Source organism: Zonotrichia albicollis, chromosome 6 (assembly GCF_047830755.1).
Source record: "Zonotrichia albicollis isolate bZonAlb1 chromosome 6, bZonAlb1.hap1, whole genome shotgun sequence".
Taxonomy (NCBI): domain Eukaryota; kingdom Metazoa; phylum Chordata; class Aves; order Passeriformes; family Passerellidae; genus Zonotrichia; species Zonotrichia albicollis.
Genome location: NC_133824.1, coordinates 39,664,131 through 39,685,188, shown reverse-complemented (window position 1 = coordinate 39,685,188; position 21,058 = coordinate 39,664,131). Strand labels below are relative to the sequence as shown.

Genomic DNA, 21,058 nt, shown 5'->3' with positions numbered 1-21,058 from the left:
GCCTGGCTCTGGAGGCCTCATGTCCCCCCCCATCACCCTGCAGCAGAGTAAACACTGCAGGTGGAACGAGGAGTCAGTGCTGTGCTCATCCTTACTCCTTTGAGGCCTGTTAGGAACACTGAGCACACCCTGTCCTGAACAATTCCTTCACCCACACCTCACATCAAATCACATATTTGAGACAGGTTTCCCAACCTACAATATGTCAAGAAGTCTTTATGGCAGTCTCAAGGTCACATAGCCAGTCTGAAATAAGTCCTAGCAGATTCTGGAAATCACCGTTCTTTCTTCACGGCAGATAGAACTGTAACAATTGCCAGGAAAAGTTTCCAGCAATTCTAGGGGCCTCTGGAATATCTGTGAAATTATTTCATGTTCTTCGCTCAGTTCTCAGTCAGCAAAGGGAGCTTCTGGGCACAGCATGCTTTTTTTTTTTTTTAACAGATCTTAAGAGCTGAACAAATAAAAAATTATGTAAAAACTGAAACAGAAGTTACAGCATCATCATCATCATTCATATATGGGAAGTGTTCTTTATACTGATTGATTAATGCAAGTGTGAAACCAAATGCATGTGCTTCCCTTGGGCTAGTCATAGGGACTGAGGAAGCAACTTCCATGGCTCACATAAGTGAATTTCCACAGTTCACTTACTCTCCCAGAACTTGCCTTGAGGAGACACCATTTTCCTCTGCTGTTTCTCCACAAGACTGACACTTTCTTTGATAGAAAAGAGGACAATTATACATATTCCATCACTTTACAAGCATGTGGTGATTTATGTGCCATTTCAGATGCATTCTGGCTCTGACAGCACATTTTAGAGGCATCTACAAGATGCCTGGACGGGGCTTTTCAGATTCAAGTTGTTTTGATGACATGGAGCATGGTGTTCATTTAACTTCAGGTGCCCAAAAGCTAGGAACCTAATCCCAGATAGTCACCTAGATTCCTGTTGTAGGCTCTGGAGACAGAGAAGAACAAGCAGAAGGTAATTTATCCTGTTTGACAGGTCACATGTGTCTGAGACCTCCCAAAGCCCTCATGTGTTCCCATTGCCCAGCCAGCCTGTATTGCAAGCTTAGAATGCATGCCCATACCCTCAATAATTAAAAAGGGGGGAGATGGGTCTTGCCCAGAGGACATGGTGGCTTCCTGAGGAATAACTGCAAGCAAACAGAACCCTTAAGTCCCTGGCAGGACTTCTGCACAAGCACTGCTGGCTGCCAGATCACGTTGCAGATGTGACTGGAAGGCGTAATGAGTGCTGGAGCAAACAGGAAAGCCCCACAGCTCCTTTGTATGTGTAACACAAAGCAGGGGAGCAGACCCAGGCAGGCAGGGCTCCTGGGCGAAGCACAGACCCACCTCTGTCCATGCTGTGCCATTTCGATGGCTCTGCGAGCAGGAACTGGGGATCCACCATCTGTCACGCTGAGAACCTCCATGGATTTCCTCTCGGGCCGCCGCTTCCCGTGCCTGTTCAGCATTGGGGAGTCCACGCGCTTCCTGGGGGGATCTGCCCGGAAACAAAGCGCTGTCAGCTCAATTCTGCTGGGACTTACCTCACACAGGTGGGTTAAATGCTCTCTCCACAGTTTCACTCTCACACCTCCCCCACAAAGACAGATCTCTTCATGATGGAGGTGGACATTTTTAGTTTCTCCCTTGTTCCAAATTTGCAAGCATTAAACGTAACTTGCAATCCACCTGCAGAGAGAAGGAGCCCTGCCTCTGCCCTGAAGGTGTTGTGAGCGCTGCAAAACAGAGGTACAGCTATACCACAGCTTGCAGAAATTAGCTTACAAAGCTGGTAACAGTAATAACAGGATGATACAAGGTGACAGCATGGGCTATAGCACAAGCTGCTAGGCAGAGCATTGAGCCATCCAGGGATCCTGTGTATGTACCCAGGTTGCTCGAGCTTGCCTTCCACATCCCTGCCAGCCAGATTAAATGTGACACAGGGACAGGAGTACATTCAGAATTGCATTCTGCTCTGGAAGAATACCCTTTTTTTTTGCATCTTTAAGATTAGATTTCAGGTTCCTCCTGCTGATTTATATTTTTCCTCCTTCAGAAGCATTACAAATTAAACAGGCTTGTCTACCTGAGACAAATCTTTCAATGAGAGCCACACCATACAGCTTTTACTACTATAGCAAATGAAATACTATACACATTTTAGTGTGTAACAATTCTATGAGGTATCAAAGTGCTACTTTAGCTTTGCAGAGTGCAAACTGTGGTATAAGAGATATTTAAAGATATATAAAAGATTTATAAAGATATACAAGAGATATTTAAAGGCAATTCATTTCTAAAGATGTTGACAAACATTTACTGAGGTTCTGAGGAGTACTTAAACTGTTCTGAGAAGAGTCTTTAGATGCCAAAATGCATTGCAGAAGGTGACTTGCCAAATCATCCACCTCTTCATGGTGAAGCAGGGAACCAAATACAGACCAGCTGAGACATTTTATAGCTAACACCACACATAGCATCAAAACAGTATAAAGGAGAAAGGCAGAAAAAAATACAGAAGGATTTTCTTTCCTTTGCTTGGGCTATTTTAGTTCCCTGCCTCTATTTATAGACACGTTTTAATTTTAGTGGGGACCACTTGTGAAAGAAGGCATCCTTCACCCCTGCTGTTACAAAGCAGCTCACAGTGCCCAGTCCTTAAGGCTTCCTCTTCTGCCAGAATTCCTGTGCAAAACCAGAAAAACCACACTTGACAATTCTACCTGTACTGCCTGCTCTTTATTATCCTACCCTCACACCCACTATGTACTCATTCCTTCTCTCTTTCTAACATCATGTTTTTTAGAACAAGATCTCTTTGAGGCAGAGCTTATCCTTGAAACAATGAGCATAAGCTAAGATGGTTCAATGCAAATGGATTAGTGATAACAACTGACCCCATTACAGTATAACCCAAGTATTCTTTGTGTTAGAAGTAGTAATATTCCACTTAAAAATTAATTAGATAAAAAAGTGTACTTGCATCTCACTCCATTTCAAACTCTATCCAGCAATAAAAAGATAGTAGAAAATGGTATAGGCAATGACCTCCAGATAAGAAAAAAACAGAGTGCATAAAGCTGACACAAAAACAAAGGTAGATAAACCAAATAAAGCATTCATACTGTGTGACTTCAGCTACATATGTGTAAGTGGTCAAAAGTAAGCTGGGACAAGGTTTAAATATTTCAAACTCCTGCTTCTTCAAGCAAGTTCAAAATATGAGAAAGAATTCATGCTACAGAACAACTGGTGGTTCAGGAATGTATCTACACCATAGTAACACACATAACAAGGATGTTCAGTGTATATATAACACAAAATGGATACAAGTTTTGTAGCAGGATACCAGACATAAAAAAGGAAAGTAAAATAGAGCAGTTTAAAAGAAAGGAAGAAGGAAGATGAAGAAAGCATCAAATGTCAAAAGAATGGTGATGAATAAGCTCAAACAAATAAGTTAAACAATAAAGAGAAAAAGCCAAGAAAAATACTTTATGAACAGATATTTTAAAAGTCAATTTGATCCATGAATGTTCAAAACAGGAATGGAAACTCAGCCAAATGACATTTACAAAAGTGACATGCCATTTTCTTGAAAGCTGGACTTTAAAACACAGCAAAGAAGAAATATGAAGAGGAATTAGCAAAAAACTTGAATTACAGTCTTTTGTACAACCATCAGAAAGAGAAAACCTGAGAGAAGAACATTAGCTGGAGGGGCCATGAGGGAATCAACAGAAAACTGAGGAGGAAAAGGATATTGCTAACAAGCTAAATGATTCTTTTGTATCAGCCCTTTCTGCTTAAGATGCTGGAAGAAATTGATTTCTAATCTATATTTTAAGTTATCAAAGACAGACAATAAGCAAAAAGAGCGGGTGGTGAAATGCATCTATAAATTCAGGAACAATTCACAAAAGTTGGATGGAAAATACATCCAAAGCTTGCATTAATGCGGTTGAGCTTCTAATAAAGATACTTGATCCCTATTTAAAATTGGCTACAATCCTACATTACACATGGCCAAGAGTAGCAAGTATTGTACATACTTTTTAGAAAGGTCTGATTAAGAAATGACAGGGCACCACCACTGTCAAGGCTAAAGATACTAAAGAATTATTTATATACACACCCATCCTGCCAAAATTACTTAAGTGGTGTCATACAAAAGCTGTAGAAGATTTTGCATAAGCCCAGGAACTAAAAATAGGAAAATTTCCAGTATTTGCCCTTCTCTTCTTTAACTCTCTGGACATGGTGAAGAAAATTCAGGCCATAGCCCAGTGACAGTGACAATACGGTGGAAGCCTTTTCCTTTTACTTCATATCAGAAAAGCAAAGCCATTCCTAAGGATTTTTACATACGAAGATAGAATCATATAGGTAATGATCCAATTATAAATCTGCCTTCTCAGAGAAGGTGGGAAATAAAAGTTCACCTTCTGAGTTTGGATGAGGCATCTCTATCTTCTGTACATATTCTGGCCCAAACTTTTGTTCTCTGGTTTATTAAGAAACTTCACCCCATAAAATCCTTTTTCTCATGAAGACATTAGTTGACAATCATTCTTTTTACTGAGAAGTTTCTCATTCCCATGTTTTAACGTAAAGAAAATGGAGCTGCATGTGAAAAATGTTGGAAGTGGCCCTTCCTTGGCTCTTGGAAGAAACTTCATACAGCGGAAACAGACAAAAGGGACACCAGAAGAAAGGGCAATCTGTAGCTGGCCATATTTTCACCTCTATCCATTCTTTCTGAGACTTAATATGCCAACAAAGATGAAAAAGCAAAACACTCTCAGATGCTTTTTTTTTTTTTTGCAAGAGCTCAGACAATACACAACTCTCATGAACATGGTTTCTTCAAGCTGCTGTTATTAAACTGTTACTTGTTCTCTGCTTTTCTTTGTTTGTGCAAGGCCATTGCTAATGGCTAATGATGAGATATTCATCAGACACATGACTGCTCCTAATTAAACCTTGCCCCATGTTCTCAGAGATACCGCTGGGAACAGAGGACATGGAAATCCCCTGAGGAAGAGGAAATACAAACACTCAAAGAATAATGCTCAAATGTGTGGGTGAGGCACATAGATGCAGTCAGTGTTTCCCTGTAAGGAAACATTTTCACTCCCTGCACAAAAAAATACAAGAGTGGACCATAATATTTCAGTTCAAACCATGAAAATACTTTGGCATGTAGAAGAGGTATGCATTGCATTTAGGGCATAGCTACATATTCACTTACATGCTGGGTTTGAAGATTCTAGAGTCATCTTGTTTCTTTTCTTATGACAAAAGCATTTCTAAAACAAGATGATGCTGTCCTTACACAGCAGGATAATCTGTTTGAGTCAAAAGCTGATTAGCAGAGGGCTAGATGACAAACTGCACTGAACAAGGGGCTTTTGACCACAGGACCTGCAGCTAGCACAGCTACCCATCTTCATCAGGATCTTTGCTAACATGGTCTCTGTAGCTCCACCCAGGCAGGAGTTTAAAATTGCTGTGTTAACTAAGAACTTTCATCTCTTCTCCTGTAGAAGAGATTTCCCTGCAAAATTATAGGGCCTGGAGCCTGGAACTTGGATAGGTTAATAATTTAATGAAGCATTAGCAAATGCTGTGCAATATAGCACTGCCCTGAAAGCTCATGAGATTCCAGGCCTTCCAGTGAAAATAAAGGGCACTTTGCTTCAAGTCTTCAAAGTGCTCAAGTACAATACCTGAAAATCTCCACACTTCTATGCAAAATTCTGTTTCAGATAATTGCTAGAAGTGACTAATCCTTTATTAAACTTGTCTGCACATCAAGACTCCCTTATATAGTTAGCTCCTTGGAAAGCAGTTTTCCTGTTGTCTGGATTAGTGGTGATGAGCAGCATCCTAAAAAACCAATGAATAAATAGGAATAAAGTGGTATCAGAAGAGCTTTGTAAGGTATGTAATCTTATTGTGAATTAAGCTTTTAAAATGTTTCTAAGTCTAAAAACATGGGAATTTGATTTATGTACTATAAAACAGCTAAGTTATATGATTCATACTTTCAGCAGTGCATGTATTCACTTCCAGAGAAGAGAATGTGCACATATATAACTGCAGAGGGATGCAGCTACACAGTTTCTTACTAACTGAAGTCCGTGAGCAGCCTTCTGCAACACCACACTGAGACTTGTAATTAGAAAATTCTGCCACTAGATTATATTGCTAAACCTCATCTGCCTGCATAGAGTCAGCCTGTGCGTTCACAGCTCATTTTTTAAGATCCCATTTAAGACCTACTTGGATGTTTCTGCTCTGTGAGACAGGCATGTCTTGAAAGATGAAGCCTTCTAGTTTAACCACAGAACAGACCTGCCTGCCCAAGGCTGAGGATTCTCACCAGTGCTGAGTACACCATTTCAGTGGGAAGGTAACAGCGATGCTAGGGTTTGGGTTTAAATTAAACCAAAATCAGAATCTAAAAAAGAAAAAAGTGAAGAGGAACTAGTTCAGACAGGTTTATGGTGACTAAGGTCATATCTGCAGTACCTATTTCATTTCTAGGGGGAAGATCCTCATCTTCATGACTAGGATACCTCTCCTTCCGGTCAAGCAGAAGAAAATAAATCATTTTTTCTTGGTTTTCTCTGAAAAAAGGAAGAAAAAACCCCTTTTACATTTGAGAAGAAAAAAAAGGTCAACATGTACATAAAATTTTCTCATCAAATAAACAGTCACAGTGATTCTAAATGAGCTGGAAGTGGTCATAACATGTACATGACAGCTAGATACACAACCCAGAAAGCTTTTCAGACCCTTGCTGCCTCCAACAAGCAGCTAGTGAGGAAAGGAAAGGAAATAAGATTCCCATATTCCACAACCCGGAACAGAGACACAGACAGTCAAGGTTATGTGTCCCCAGGAAGTTCAAACCAAGAGTGGCAGCCACACAGGTCTCCTGAGCTTCTAAGTGCTCTTTCTACCACCTGTCCCTCTTAACACCTCAGGACTTAGGCATAGGTTTGAAATAAATAAAAATTTGGAAACAAAAGCATATCCAACACAAACATCAGGAATAGTACCTCCCCATGTGGACTGTGCAGCCCATGTTTTCATGAAGTGACCTGGCTTGGCAGCTAGGGAAGAAATAGCACAGTGGCTGCATTGCTGGTCAGGCTGTGAGCTTCTGACCCGTGGAGCAAGAAAGGCTCAGTGCTCGCTCCCATCACCTCACCAGCAAATGAACTGCCAGAGGGTGAGAAGTTCTTACCAGTCACTCAGAGAGAGAGAGAGAGATCAGTTAAAGTGCTCTCTACCTCTCCCCAGGTTCATAAGCATCCCAGCCCCTGGACACCCAACTGATATGAAGACTGAGCAAGTGCTTACTCTTCCGACAACAAGTCCTGTAAGAGTTTATTTCGGTCACGGAAGCAGCCTAACGAGTGCATGCTATCTAACACGTCTGGATCAATATCCTCCAAGGAAGGCAGAGAACGAATCTGCACCTTTCGAGGGATTGGTTGCTCTGGTTCTGGCTCATTCTTACCCCCTCTGCAGAGGAAAGAAGATGAGAGAGAGAAAGGGGGAGGGAAAGGAGAGAAAAGAAACATGAGTCACAAATGAACCCATACTCTGAAACACAGCTTGCAGCAACAGATGGAAACAGCTTGCTAAATTCCCACTGAGAGACCAGAGCTTCCAACCAGACAGATATTATTCTCATAAGAAACTGTCATGAAGACTAAGACTGACCAGCAGGTTGTGGATTTGGGTCTTTAATGAGAAATGTCTGTGTTCAGCCACTGAGGCAATAGGAACTTCACTTACCAGTGCCCTTGTAATAGAAGCAGCTGTTCAGCATCCTAATGCCAAACATTTATAAAACACTACATGTTTTCAGAGATTTTGTCTCATCAGCTGGCCAGACCTCAGACTATCAGGCTGAAAAGTACAAGCTGAATGATTCCCTATCAAAGAAGGAGCTCTGAACAAACCATCCCTCTTTTTCACCAATTCTGATTATGACCGGCACTGCAGCAGTTTCTTTCGTTAACACTTCCAATGTGATTAAGAGACCTCATGCTCAGGCTCCTACTTGACACACTTTAAAGGGCTTTGGGGGAAAACCATGCTGCTTAATTACACACCCAAACATGACAATCTCCGCTTCTCTTAAGACATGCAAATTTGAAAATTTTGGCTCAAGTGCAATGCCCGAGGTCAGTGGCAGACCTCAGAACACACCATTAGCAGTAGAACATATTACTCTTTCAAATGTAGTTAACACAGGCTTTCTGCACAATTATCTCATCCCATTCACTAGGCTCAGGAAATATTGATTATTCATTGCAATTAAAGGCCATGACTGCAAGAAACAGGTCAAGGTGTCAGGGTATATCTAACTGACTAATGATATATATTGCAGACATCCTGAATATCCTTTGATTTTCTTTTGGAAGGCAGTGAGCAATTAATGTAAACTCTATCCACTCAAAGAGGTGGGTTTGGTGGTGGTGTCTGTGTTTTGGTTGGAGAAATTGTCTACTGTGAACCTCAGCTATTTCTCAATAGCTGCTTCATGCAATGTTGAAGTTTCCCTGCTCCGTGAGTGGGGTCCTCCCCTTCCTTTATGTGGTTCAAATGTGTGACTGCTGTGTCCAAGCTCCCAGCATGGACAACAGCAATCAGGAATATTTCAACTGTCACCATTTGCTGTTTGTAGGGGCTGTGTTTGGACTAGAAGAGATTCTTTTTGATGCTGGAAAAAATAAGGTGGCCACAACTTGTGAATTTGCTCACACAGTTTAAAATGTTCTCACTCAATGTAGCTATCCAAGGATCTACACAGAAAAAGGAGTTCCAATCCAAATGTCCTTAGTTTTTCTTGTGTAAGTTAGAAATCAGCTCTGATAAGTTCATATACATGAGCCCAAGGTCTCAGCCAGTGTACCAAAAATAGAGACCATACACCTTAAAAAGAGCCAATGCAGATTATCTCCTCCGAGGTAAGAAAGCAATACCAAGTCAATGTATCCAGAGTAGGACAGTCACATGCTGGGACAACCACAGGAGATTGCTGAGTGTTACCTGCAATTCATTTTCAAGCAAGAAATGCAGTTGTGAGGCATCTGTTCTGTTTGTGGGACATCATTTGCAAAGTCTCCTCAGAAATGTTCGTTTTATCTTCTTCTGAAGCAGTAAGAATGTGCTCAGCCCTACCTGGATGTCATGGAGTCACTCTGGTACTCATTACATGGGTCATGACAACATGGGTCAGGATCCCACCTCTCTTACGAGGAGCACTAACACATACCCTTTCAGTTTTACTCATTTTAGGGGACTGTAAGTAAACACGGAGGACATAAAATCTGCTGCTACTTGGGATTTGTTCTTATGTGTTAAACCACTAAAACACAGCTTCTGATGGCTCCTTTGCAGAAGTGAGACTCTGCAATGCCACCATGATCCTGAATCTAAGGGCTAAACTCAAAAATCCTTGTTCAACTAAAGAAACATCTTATTCCTTCTAAGAGGTTACTACTCCTACCTCTTAGAATTAAGATCTAGCTCTCAGAAGGTAATAAGCAATGATTAGTTCATAACCTTGCACTATTAAATCCAGTGATGAGCTTGTCATTAAGATAAATTCTTGCAGGATAGACCTTTGAACAGCAGCTGAGTGTTTTTGCTTTTTAATGATCTACAGTTCACTTCTGAAAAGTATTGACTTAATTAATCATTTGTGTTACAAGCAGATGTCCTTAAGGTAATTAAAAAAGATTAAAAAGAATTATTGTCTTTGAAAATTTCCAGGAAACCTGGATTTCCCACTAGCTGCCCTTGTCTGAACAGAATATACAATTTTCTTTAGTATCAGTCAGCACAGGATCCGTTTCTAGAGAGCACAGCTTGCCATCCTCCCTGCACTCCAGGGTGGCATTTCCTTATGCCCTGCACCTGGTCAGCCTCAGACACAGTCAGGAATTTTCACACCGCCTCATCAGGTACAAGTAGAATCTGCAAAGAGGTGTCTTGTCATTTGGCAGCGCAATTCAGAGCTTCAGGAAACGAAAATCACCGGGTCTGGGCTGTGATTGGCATGACTGCAATGCCTGTTCCATTCTCAGTCTAGCAGAGTGACAAATTTGTTGCATTGCAGCCCACACAGACATCAAACAATGTCACACAGTGACTACTGCAAATCACATATTTTTTTAAAGGCCCACATGAATGTAATTGCTGCTTTAAAACCCACCCTCTTTTGTGAGGATTGGTGGATACAATGGCTGTGATTCCTGATCAGGGTGGACTTTTTCAGTCTCTCCATGAAATTCTCTCATGAATTTCACCGAGATGCCCATTTGCATCAGTGCAAAGCAAAGCAGAACCAGTACATTTATTCTTTTCCTTGATTTAGCAAGTTGGTACCTTCACAATTAAGGCAATATACTCAACGTTACAGGAGTGGGTATTTACCATAATAGGTAATTTTATTTGTCCTCTTACTTTATTAAAAAATGTGAAAATAACTGCTGTTTATTTTCTGGTTTATGATAACCTGCATTTGAGGTAAAAATAAATTATTTCAATTAAAAATGCTTGAAAAACCTCACTGAATTAATTTGAGTGGGAGAGCAAGGACTGGAGGTTGCTGAGGAAAGGTTTCACTTAGGTTTCTTTCTTCCTTTTCAGCCTTGTGAATCATGATTTCAGCTTTCAAGACCTCTTTCTCTGCCTGCCTAAATCTGCAATTAAATCTTTTCTTCAGTTTTATAGTAGCCTCAACATTTATTTGAAGAATCAAGTGAAACCGCTTCAATTTTCTGAGTACAACTTTCAGGTCAGTAACCTATAGATGACAAAGGATGAAGATTTTACATAGAATAGTAGATAAAATAAAGAAAAAAATTTAAGGGGTGAGCAAAACAGCCATAGGATAAAACACTACAGCCCCTTCTCTGTCAGCATGAGTATTTCCAGGCAAAATAAATGCAAAGAGGTTGTGAAACATTACCAGATGAAAGCAGTTGAGTTTTGGAGACGGCAAGGTTATTCACTGACTAAAATCAGCCACAGGATGTTAACCTCCTGAGGTCAACCCTTGGCCAGTACAGAGAATATGAGAAAGAGACTCATTAAAAAAGCTATTTTGAGCAGAAACTTCTTTTTAGGCAATCTGAAGGGACATCTGAAAGAGCCTTTCTGCACTGACTACCCCGGGAGTCCAGAGGAGACTTGCTTTTGCAAAATCCAGTTTCTAATTCTGAAAACAGCCTCAGATGCTGTTTACTGAGTCAATTATCAAAGAGTCTGACCTTCATTGAGAAGTACATGACAGTGTTCAAATGTTTATGTCTCCAAAGGAAAAAAAATTTCAAATTCTAAATATAGACTAAAGTAATGCACACCTGCACAACTGCATATGTGAGCCTGGGACAACAGTCCTTCAACAAGTGAAAAATTCCAGGCAAAAATCTTGAGGAGGATAAAAATAACAATATACATGATCAATGACTTTTCCTTTAATTTCCAGTTCTGATAAAAGCCTGGAGAGTGTCAGATGATTTCACTCCATGAAGAAACAGAGGGAATTATCTGTGCAATCTGATGTAAACACCATTTACTTCTGCAACTGCTAGCAAGACCTTATAGGAGGGATTTTAGAGATTACAATTAGAGATTTCCCCACTCCATTTGTTCAATATTTACCCATGAGAGTTTAAAAAAAATGAAAAAAAGTGTGTGTAGGAAACCTCCAGTACTTCTTTGGTTTAAAAAGGTGCCATGTCTGGTAACTGAAGAGAACATGGAAAAGCCATGGGCAGAGTGCTGCCACTATATCAGGTAAACTAAGGTTTTTGTAGTTCCAATTTTTTTCTTAACTATTCAACAAAACCCCCTCAGGTCCTACTGAAGTCATATAAATCCAGAGGTGAACATGGCCCATAAAACAGAATTAGAGAAAACAAAACAAATAAAGAAAAAGTGGGGGTTTTTTTCATGGTGACAGGTTTATATATCAGTTCACATCATCCTCGAGTACTTCTCAAGAGTAATGACAGGATTATGAAGGTAGGACTTTCCTTATCACCCACCTGGGAAATGTGTCCAAGCATAATTTCCTTGTTTATTATGTGAAATATTCTCCTTAATTTGATTAGAATATCATAGTAGAAAAAGTTTATTTACTTAGGCTTCTTGAAATACTACTAAGGCTACACAAAGAGCAAGGTCACTTTTAAAAGCCATCAATCTTCCTTACACCCAAACCACCAGACAAGTATGTACTTTTCTCACAGACCTCCTGTTTCACTGTCAGGACTGCTGTTTTTAATCAAGTCACAGAAGTACTCTCACATCAACAGGTTACAAGGTCAGAAACAGCCTCATAGCTTGCTATGAAAAAGGAGTGGGATTATGAGACAGAGAAGCTCTTGGTCACAGGTGCTTACTTATCAATACCATCATTTTTGTTTCTACTTCAGAGAAAAGCCAAGATGCCAAGAAGGAACAAATGAAAGCTTTCTTGTCAAGAAGGTATTACAAGGGATTGTCTGTAGCACTTGGATAGCAAACTAAATATGGTTGCTAGGTGGGTATTTTTTTGCTGATCACCTGCAGGTATCTCTTTAACACAGCAAGTTGCTGGACTGAATGTCTTATTTTAAACAGTTGTTAGCCATTGTACAAAAAACGTTCCTGGGTTGGTACATATAAATGCAATTATATGAGTAGCAAAGGGTAGAAAAATAAAAAATAAGATGTTTCTCTGTTCTCTGCCTCTTTTTCTCACATATATGAAACCTGCTTTCAAACTCCAGTCTCACTCTTCTAGTGGTTTCTTCACAGAACATTAGAATACCAGAATCAACAATGAACGTATGCAAAAAAAATTTTAAAAAGTTACTTACATATACCATATGTGTTTCTGAATATGTTCTAGCTGTAAAGGAAAAGAAAACAAGAAATTAGTGCTGTAAAATAGAAAAGGTAACTCTACAAGTCATCCTTATTCAAGGCTTATTCAAGTATATCCAAAATTTCAGAGATGGACATATGCATACAACAGAAACTTTATGCTGCATAAAGAGCTACTCATCCTACTGGAATAAATACCCATCCCACTGGAAATGGCACTGTAATTCCAGACATAATTCATCAGTCAGGAGCAAGTCCCAGGCAAATGCTGAGTGCAAAGCTTCACAGGTAACTGTTTTGGAAATTCAAGCTTTTCCCTACCCAAGTCCTTCCCTCTGTAATCTAACTGCTCCTTTTTGTATGTGCATAATAGCTGATTCTTTATACTTGAATTGCATTTCTAGTTTTGTTTTGGGGAAAAAGAGAGAGGAAGAAAGAAGAAAATAGGTTCAAACAGATAATTAACAAAATAATTTGTGCATCTGTGGCATGACCTTCCTGGATACAGGACACATTCTAGATTGGCTTCACATTTATCACTGAACTCCAAGGACCAAGCAGAAAAAGGTTCTATGCAATTTACTAATTCTGCACCTGAACATGAGACCACAAATTTGTTTTACTTCCCTCTTTCCTGTTCTACACATGAGAATTTCACTATGCAATGAAGGACTGATTAAAGCTGAAAGTAGCCACAACCACCTATGGAAGGCAGATTCCACCAACATTACAATGACATCTTTTCCCACAAGCACAGGAGAAGAAGGCAATATGATTTTTCCAAGAGAAACCCTTAACAGCAGACAGAACAGAAGGTTCATATGACGTACATTCAGCAGAACCTTCCAAATATGTTTTGTTTTAATCATCACAGCAGAAAATAACTTTTCTTAGATGTCCAGGGATTATTTGTTATGTGGGAATTTTTTTTATATTCATCATTATGCAGCACCTTTGTAGGTGCAGAACAAAATGCATACTCACTGCATATGGGCTCACATTTGTGCAACTTGCAGGGGAAAGATAGGAGAGAGCTGGAAGAAAACTCATATGAGAGGAAATCACAGACCAATTACAATGGTCAGGAAGAATGGTGACAGCTGTCCTGCTCTTATTACACTCCACTTCCACAATAATTAGAATCAGAGAGAAAAAGAAACAAAAAGAAAAGGATAGGAACAGACAAACAACAAAATCTCAAAGATACAAAGTGTTTGCCTCAGAGACCAAGGAATCAGAGACCTTTGTGCTATGGAACAGCTCCGTGTCTGGGAAAGCAGTAAGACATGAGTTTGGCTAAATATGAGATCATTTTTTTAAGTAAGTCAGGGCTTTTCCTGAAAACAAAGAAAGAATGGAATGCAGCTTAGGAAAGCATGACAGGAGGCTGGAGGGAACAGTGTGGGAAACAAACAGCCTCCTCTAAACCCCAGACTGCATCAACACTGCAACCAGAGGTGCAGCTGGCACTCACATATCTGTCTAAGCAGCACCAATGCCCCCAGCACACAGATCCAGCAGCCCAGGCAGACTGGCACAGCTTCCAGCCATGGCACCAGCCTGCCACAGTAACTCCCCTTCATCACAGCCCCCTGCATTAGGCATCCTCTAACCCCTCTAACTTCAGAGCAAAGTGGAGTATTCCTGACACACTGTCACCTCCCAGGGAGATGAAGACATGATTTGGGAGTTCCCCCAACAGCCTGGAGACACAGCCCTCTTCCTTCTGGTTCTGTGCAAGCTGAAGTTCAATCACAGAACATAAGGAGAGCCTGTTTTGTACAGCTTCCATGGGGTAGGATTTTAGAATTGTTCCTTAACAGATGTATAGTTGTGTGAGGATCTGCTAAGGGGTGAACTGCGCCTCCTGTGCTGGTAAAACCACATCTACTCATTATTTCCCATACACCACATGGAGGGTTAGAGAGATTAATGATTTCAGACAAGATGCAGATGATACAGCTCTGCAATGTCCAAGTCTCTTTCATGCTTGCTTTTCCTGCTGCATTTTTTGTCTCCATGGGACACTGTGCTTCTGTGTGCCTGTGATATGCAGAAACACCATGGCAAAGCAGACAACAGCACTTCAGTTTCTGAGCTAGAGAGGGGAAAGAAAAGAGGGTCACCAGTCCATGTCTTAGTCACAGAGCCTCTGGGCTCCTTCAGAGAAGATGTCAAATGACTCCTGCCCGCCCCTGCTGATCAACCTCCTTCAAACTAATAAACACACAGCATTTTTCTGAAAGAGATGCCCCATTGCACCTTGGTACACATCTGAAGGTATATGACAGCTCTTATGGCTGCTGTTTACCCACACATCTGCCGCTCAATCCACATCAAAACCATTGCTGTGAAATATGCTGAGATATCCCAGATATGAAAAGTATTCTACAAACCCATTTCCTATGCTGATTCAAATGTAATTGCATTGAAATGTTATTAGAAGTGTGCTTGCTGCTGCCAACATCTTCACTACCGTTCTAAAGGTGATTAATTAATGCTTTGCTGCTTTTTGTCTGCATTGAAGTGACAGGAGGGTTATGGGGGGGGGGAATTGGTTTTGACAAGGAGAAGTCTGCATTCTTCCTACTGTGCAGTGCAGGGGAGGGAGATACACAGTGGGAGCTAATCTCACTCCTGCCTTCATTTAAACACAATGTTTAAATGTGTTTAAGTGACAAAGGCATTTAACAACCCTTCTCAGAGGGTTTTTCTTACTGTTTGCACATGAGTTTGCCCAGTTTAATACCATTTTATGGAAGCTGCAAAAATGCTGCTTCCTAATGCCTCCTAGTCACTGCAGGCAACTGTCTCATGACATCATCTCCGAAATAACAAAACATGCTCAGATCCACTGCACATGCACAGTCAGAGAGATTTCTGCAGGCTAAGATGCTGTTATGGAAGGAGAGGGAGAATTCCTTTATCATGGTTTTACGTAAAAATACTTCCAAATACTAAAGCTGTACACTGAAGAAGCATGGAGGAGCCTCTCTCACAGATGAGAGACGCACTGTGATACAGAGCTGCACAAGCTCAACAGTAAAAGAGGTCTCCTCCCACAAAGAGCTTACGTCTGAATTCTAAGGCAGGGAACAACAGATGGAGACAGACAGGCAGATGGAAAACAAGACAGCGCTGTCTACATCCTCGGCACTGATCTCAGCAGAGCAGTTGCCAAGCTAAGAAGTTCTGCCCTGAAGAAAAACTTTCTTAAAGTCTGTGGATATAGATGAGGGCTTCTGAACTTGAACTCATGTCAAATTTCAAACTTCCCTGTCCGGAAGGAGACCAGCCTCAAATCCATCTGTGCATCCACACCTCAAATGAATCTTCTTCATCCAGAAGATCCCCTAGTCTGAGCTTTAAACCTACTGTGTAATGTCAAGACACAAAAACCCTGTGGCTTTTCTTGGCCACAGGGTTCAGGCTGGCAGTGCAAACAGCACTGGTAAAACCATTACCCATTTCAGCAGTAGCAGCTGTAATAAAGCAGCCTCCAGGGACCTTGACATGACCTCCCTACGTCCACGGGGCATGAACAGGCCCTTGGCAGCCTAAATACATCAACTGGTGAATTGCCTCCATTCTACAGGTTGTAAAGTGAGAAAATTTTAATTATGGAATAGGCACCTTGCCATAAGGCCTTCTACAGAAATTAATCAGGTGAGTTTTCCCTTCTTAATTTCTTAATATTCTTTAGATTCTGCATAGCATGATTAGCATCAGATCCAAGAAAAAACAAAACAGAAAGCAGAGTGAAGATTCTGAAACTAGGTGCAATTAAAGGAATTTTTAGGTAATATTCAGGGATAGGTATTTTCACCTATGTGTACACTCAGCATAGAAAACAAGTCATTCTACTCTAGTATAAGATGTCAATGTAACAGCTTTATTGGAATAGCTTATTCTGCAATATCTGCGCTGATCCACCTTGCTCTAGAAACAAATTTTCAATAGTGCTAATCCATCCTTAAAAGAAAAGTGCCTCTGCCCTTTGTCTTCCTGGAGAAGAAAATACTGGCTGAGAGTACAACTGGTTTCTACTACAGGAGCTGTAATTCTCTGCTGTAGCAAGACTGAATCATTTGAAAAGCACATAACTACAAGAAACCTCATCCTGCAGTACTTTAGGCACCCAGAGCACACCTCCCTTAAGCCTTCTCAAACTTTATTACTACTTCACTTTTCCCTCCTGACACTATTCCTACTAGAAGGTTGTCCCAGAACCCCATGGATATACCTAAAATTCTTCTTGCTTCTAGTCCACTTTCCTTTAAAGCCATTTGACATATCTTTGGTTTTGTGCCAGTATCTTCCTTTAGCTTAAATAATCCTTCCCTCCCTAGTAATTACCTCTAATGAATATGCAGATGACCAGTACAACCCTTCTTAGACATTATCTGTGTACATTAACTGAAGCTCTTTTTATGCCATACTGTTCAGACAGGCTCTTTCAAATGCTGATCATCTTAGTACTCATTCTTTGTTTGACTTCACCTTTCATAAATATGGGTGGTCAGACACATCATCACCAGGAGCTAGGATCAACTTTTAATGAAAAGTTTATGTTTAATCAAAGAAAAACACAAAGTCTTTTATTTTACAGCATGTTTAGTAAAAGAGGCAGAGTAAATGAGAGTGGTCAAGGATGTCCCATTAACCATATTTGAAGCTATTTAACACATGGTGAGTGTGAACAATATTCCACTAAGAAATAATAGTCTTGTTCCCACAAATGAATCATATACAAAGAAAGGTAATGCCTGCTTCTTAAGGCTGGAAAGGGCCAGCAACAATAATTGTGAGTACCCTCCCCTCCATTAATCTTCTCAAGCTCCAACACTGAAGCAAATGATGACAGTTAAATGTGAATGCTGGTTCTGTTTTTGTTGATCATTTTAACAGATGGACTGGGGAAGATGTGGGTGTGCTGTGAAATGGCAATTACTGCAGGGAGGGAAATGCAGTTGGATGAAAAGGAAAAGAGATACAAATCAAAAACAGAGGAACAAAGCAGAGAGGGGAAGTGAAAAATGAAAGAAAAAAATTCTAGTCACCTTACATTTCACAATATTTTTCTGCTGAATTCACTAGTGAGGTATTGAGCAAACGATCAGTAACAGTAACAGCTACATCTGTGCTTATTGTACCCAAGCTGCAATTTTGCTCACATCTTTGTATAAATACCAAATTGATTCAAGTGAGATATTTTCTAGGAATAGAGGCTTCCAAATAAACCCATGTTTACACCCTTTTTCATAGGACACAGCTAAAATAGAATTCAGCTCTCTCCTCAGAATGAACTCTATATTCCCAGCTCCTGTGCAGTAAACAAAGAGCTCCCTTCTGCCTGGCAGTCAAAGCAAGCAGCTCACTAACAGCACAGGAGTGTGACAGCAGCAGGGACAGCAAACCCACAGACCCTCATATAATGAAAAAAAGACTGCAGCTAATAACAAAGAGCCAACCTTTCTTCCTCCCAGCTCTCAGCTCTTTAATATGTATTATTTCAAATTCTTATTCATAATTCAATGGTTAGTGTGTGGCAATAACTACCTGATCTGGGTTTTTTTCCCTCCCTAAGGAAGTAAGAGGTTAATTTTGATCAAGAAAGGAAGGGGGATGAGTGTCACTCTGAGACCTTGAATTACCTCAACTGCTTTCTCTCCTATGCATGTACATTACCAGCTGTATTGCACAACTCAAATTATTTAGGGTTATTATTTATAATTTTCTGCCCTGTGGAAAAATTCAGAACAATCTGAAGAAGGATCTAGCACTTGATGACCTGCTCCCTAACATACTTAGACCACTGGCACTTTTTTGAGAAAAAAATCCCAACAAAACAAGAGAGAAGCTGGTATGTTTACATCATGGAAAGGAAGCTGAGCTTGAGAGGGACTTTGGGACTTTCTTGGCCATGAAGAACAGCTGTCTCATCTCTCAGGATATTGCTTTAACCTCTGCAGTGTTCTTTCTGTGAATATACTTGTGAAAATGTTATTCCTTTCTTTAAAAATCTGTTTTAAAAAGGTCTTCTAAGGCGCCTAATATATTTTTTTTCAATCAGTGCTATTTATGTACTGCAAAATGTGATGGCTACTGGGTTTGCAAAATACTAGAAATAACATAAACTTTTCCCCTATGCCACCAAATAGAGCATGACCTGGACTGGTAATGAATGCAAGAAAAACCCAGATGTCAGGTACTATTTCAGGGAGTTGTGAAGGGAATTTCAGTGAACTTCTTAGCAGAGAGGTGCCTGCATCACAAAAGCATAGTCACAGCTGGCACAGACTGATGCTACTGTTACCAATCTCAGCAGAGAGGCCAACCAGTGATCTGAGAGTTTATTTATAAATATTTTAGCAGACTGAAGAAGCAGGAGGAGTTTTAAATTTACATTTCTTTATACATACTCCCACTCAGAATCTGTGAGCTTAGTAAATCTGTATAAAATCATCACCAAGGCCTGACAATAGGATTTACAGGGGCAATCTACCCATAAAGGCACACGCCTCCACTGACAAGCAGGCAATCTTACTTTCCAAAATTATTATTTGAATTGCCAATGTTTTTTAATTCCCTAAAACATTAACACAGCGTCAGTAAAGGATACAATCACTTCACAGTCCTCACTCTTGCAGGGTCTCTGTTGTAGTGATGGGATGTATCCTAGATGCAGACTCAGAGCTGAATGCCAGGAGCTCGGCACTGTGGGACTAAGTGCTCAGGACCACAGGGCACAGGATGAAAGAGCAGACTAGCAGACACTTGCTCTGAAGGCTGCTAAAGGATAATGCAGAGCAAATGCAGGATAGAATACAATGCAGCTTATGTGGCCTGAAGTGAGAAGTCAACACTTCCGTCAGAAATGTAAGAAAATCACACTCTGTTTAATGGCAAAGCTTCAAATACCAGTACTAACACCTGTGACCTTCAAACACTTGCATCATGCCCCCAGCAAACTGCTGTATCAGACAGAAGAATCAGACAACTCAGGTGGACTCGAAAAGGTGTGAATGAGCCAGTAGCTCTGTGATAAGCTATGAGGGATTTCTCCTAAATGCTTAGTGTTACATATGAAAGGGAATCATGAGGCTACAGAAAAAACACAAAAGCAATCTGTCCTCAAGACTCAAAAGAGATGGTATTCTTCCCAAAGACCCCACCAACTCCACTCCTTTGCTCAGGAGGAAACACATTGGAATGCCACCAAATCACCAAGTTACCTTCGCTGCTCAACCATTCCTGCAACAAAGCGAGAAATGAAGCCTTGCTCATGAATCCTCCTTACCGTGAGACGTTTCGAGGCATCCACTTCAATCATCCCCCGCAAAAGGTTCTGACAGTCGGGGGGGATAAAATGGGGCATGTGGAACACTCCACGCTTCACCTTCTCCAGCAGTTGCCGCAAGTTGTCATCATCGAAAGGCAGGGCACCCTGCAGGGATGGGACAGAGCAGTCAGTGGGAGAGAACTGGAGACGGCCAAAGGAGAAAAGCCAGGATAAGCAGGTGAGAGAATGGAAAAGAGGAAGTCAGCTCATAATACATTATTATGAGTGAAAAAACTTTTTATCCATTGAAAAAACAAAATTTCTTAGTGCTGCTGTATTTCCTCTAACATAGGAGACAAAACTGAGGACATTGTTTTTTCTATTAGACCTTTAATTAGAAAATGACTACCAGTATAAAGTAAAATATAAAATATGAAATTGCCTTTCCAGGCAAATTCACCAAAGATGTGTGGATTCACTTAAATTCAGTTCAAGCTTTTGATCTGCTGGTATTCCTCCTGGGCATACTTTCACAGCAGCAATGTTTATCATCTCCTTATTTTTAATCTTCCTGAGACACATTTATTGCAGACATTGAAAAGGAGGTGAACAGCTTTTGAGAGACTTTCAGTAAAGAACACGCTCTTTCTGACAGAGCATTAAAATGACACAGCTGAAAGAAACCCCAACCAACATTAGCCTTTGGAAGCAGCAGACATTCCACCTGTTTAATATACTCCATCCAGTTCCCATGCTGTGGTCAGGTCATCAGTTCCTATTGCTTCCCTACTGTAGCTCACTTACATGAATGGCTTGAAGTTTTTTTAGCCGAAACTACATTTTGAATAG

The 21,058-nt window shown here is 40.5% G+C and overlaps 1 protein-coding gene across 13 annotated transcripts in view; it reads right to left on the bottom strand.

Annotated features, from left to right (window-relative positions):
* BRSK2 (BR serine/threonine kinase 2) overlaps window positions 1-21,058 on the bottom strand; it is a 311,333-nt gene that overhangs the window by 46,857 nt on the left and 243,418 nt on the right. For all 13 annotated transcript variants that reach the window (XM_074543289.1, XM_074543290.1, XM_074543291.1 and 10 more), the window contains exons 8-12: window positions 20,228-20,374; window positions 12,921-12,952; window positions 7,396-7,560; window positions 6,559-6,656; window positions 1,369-1,519 (exon numbers count right to left, since the gene is read on the bottom strand). In XM_074543289.1, coding sequence (XP_074399390.1) covers window positions 1,369-1,519; window positions 6,559-6,656; window positions 7,396-7,560; window positions 12,921-12,952; window positions 20,228-20,374 — 593 coding nt within the window. The remainder of the gene's footprint in view (window positions 1-1,368; window positions 1,520-6,558; window positions 6,657-7,395; window positions 7,561-12,920; window positions 12,953-20,227; window positions 20,375-21,058) is intronic.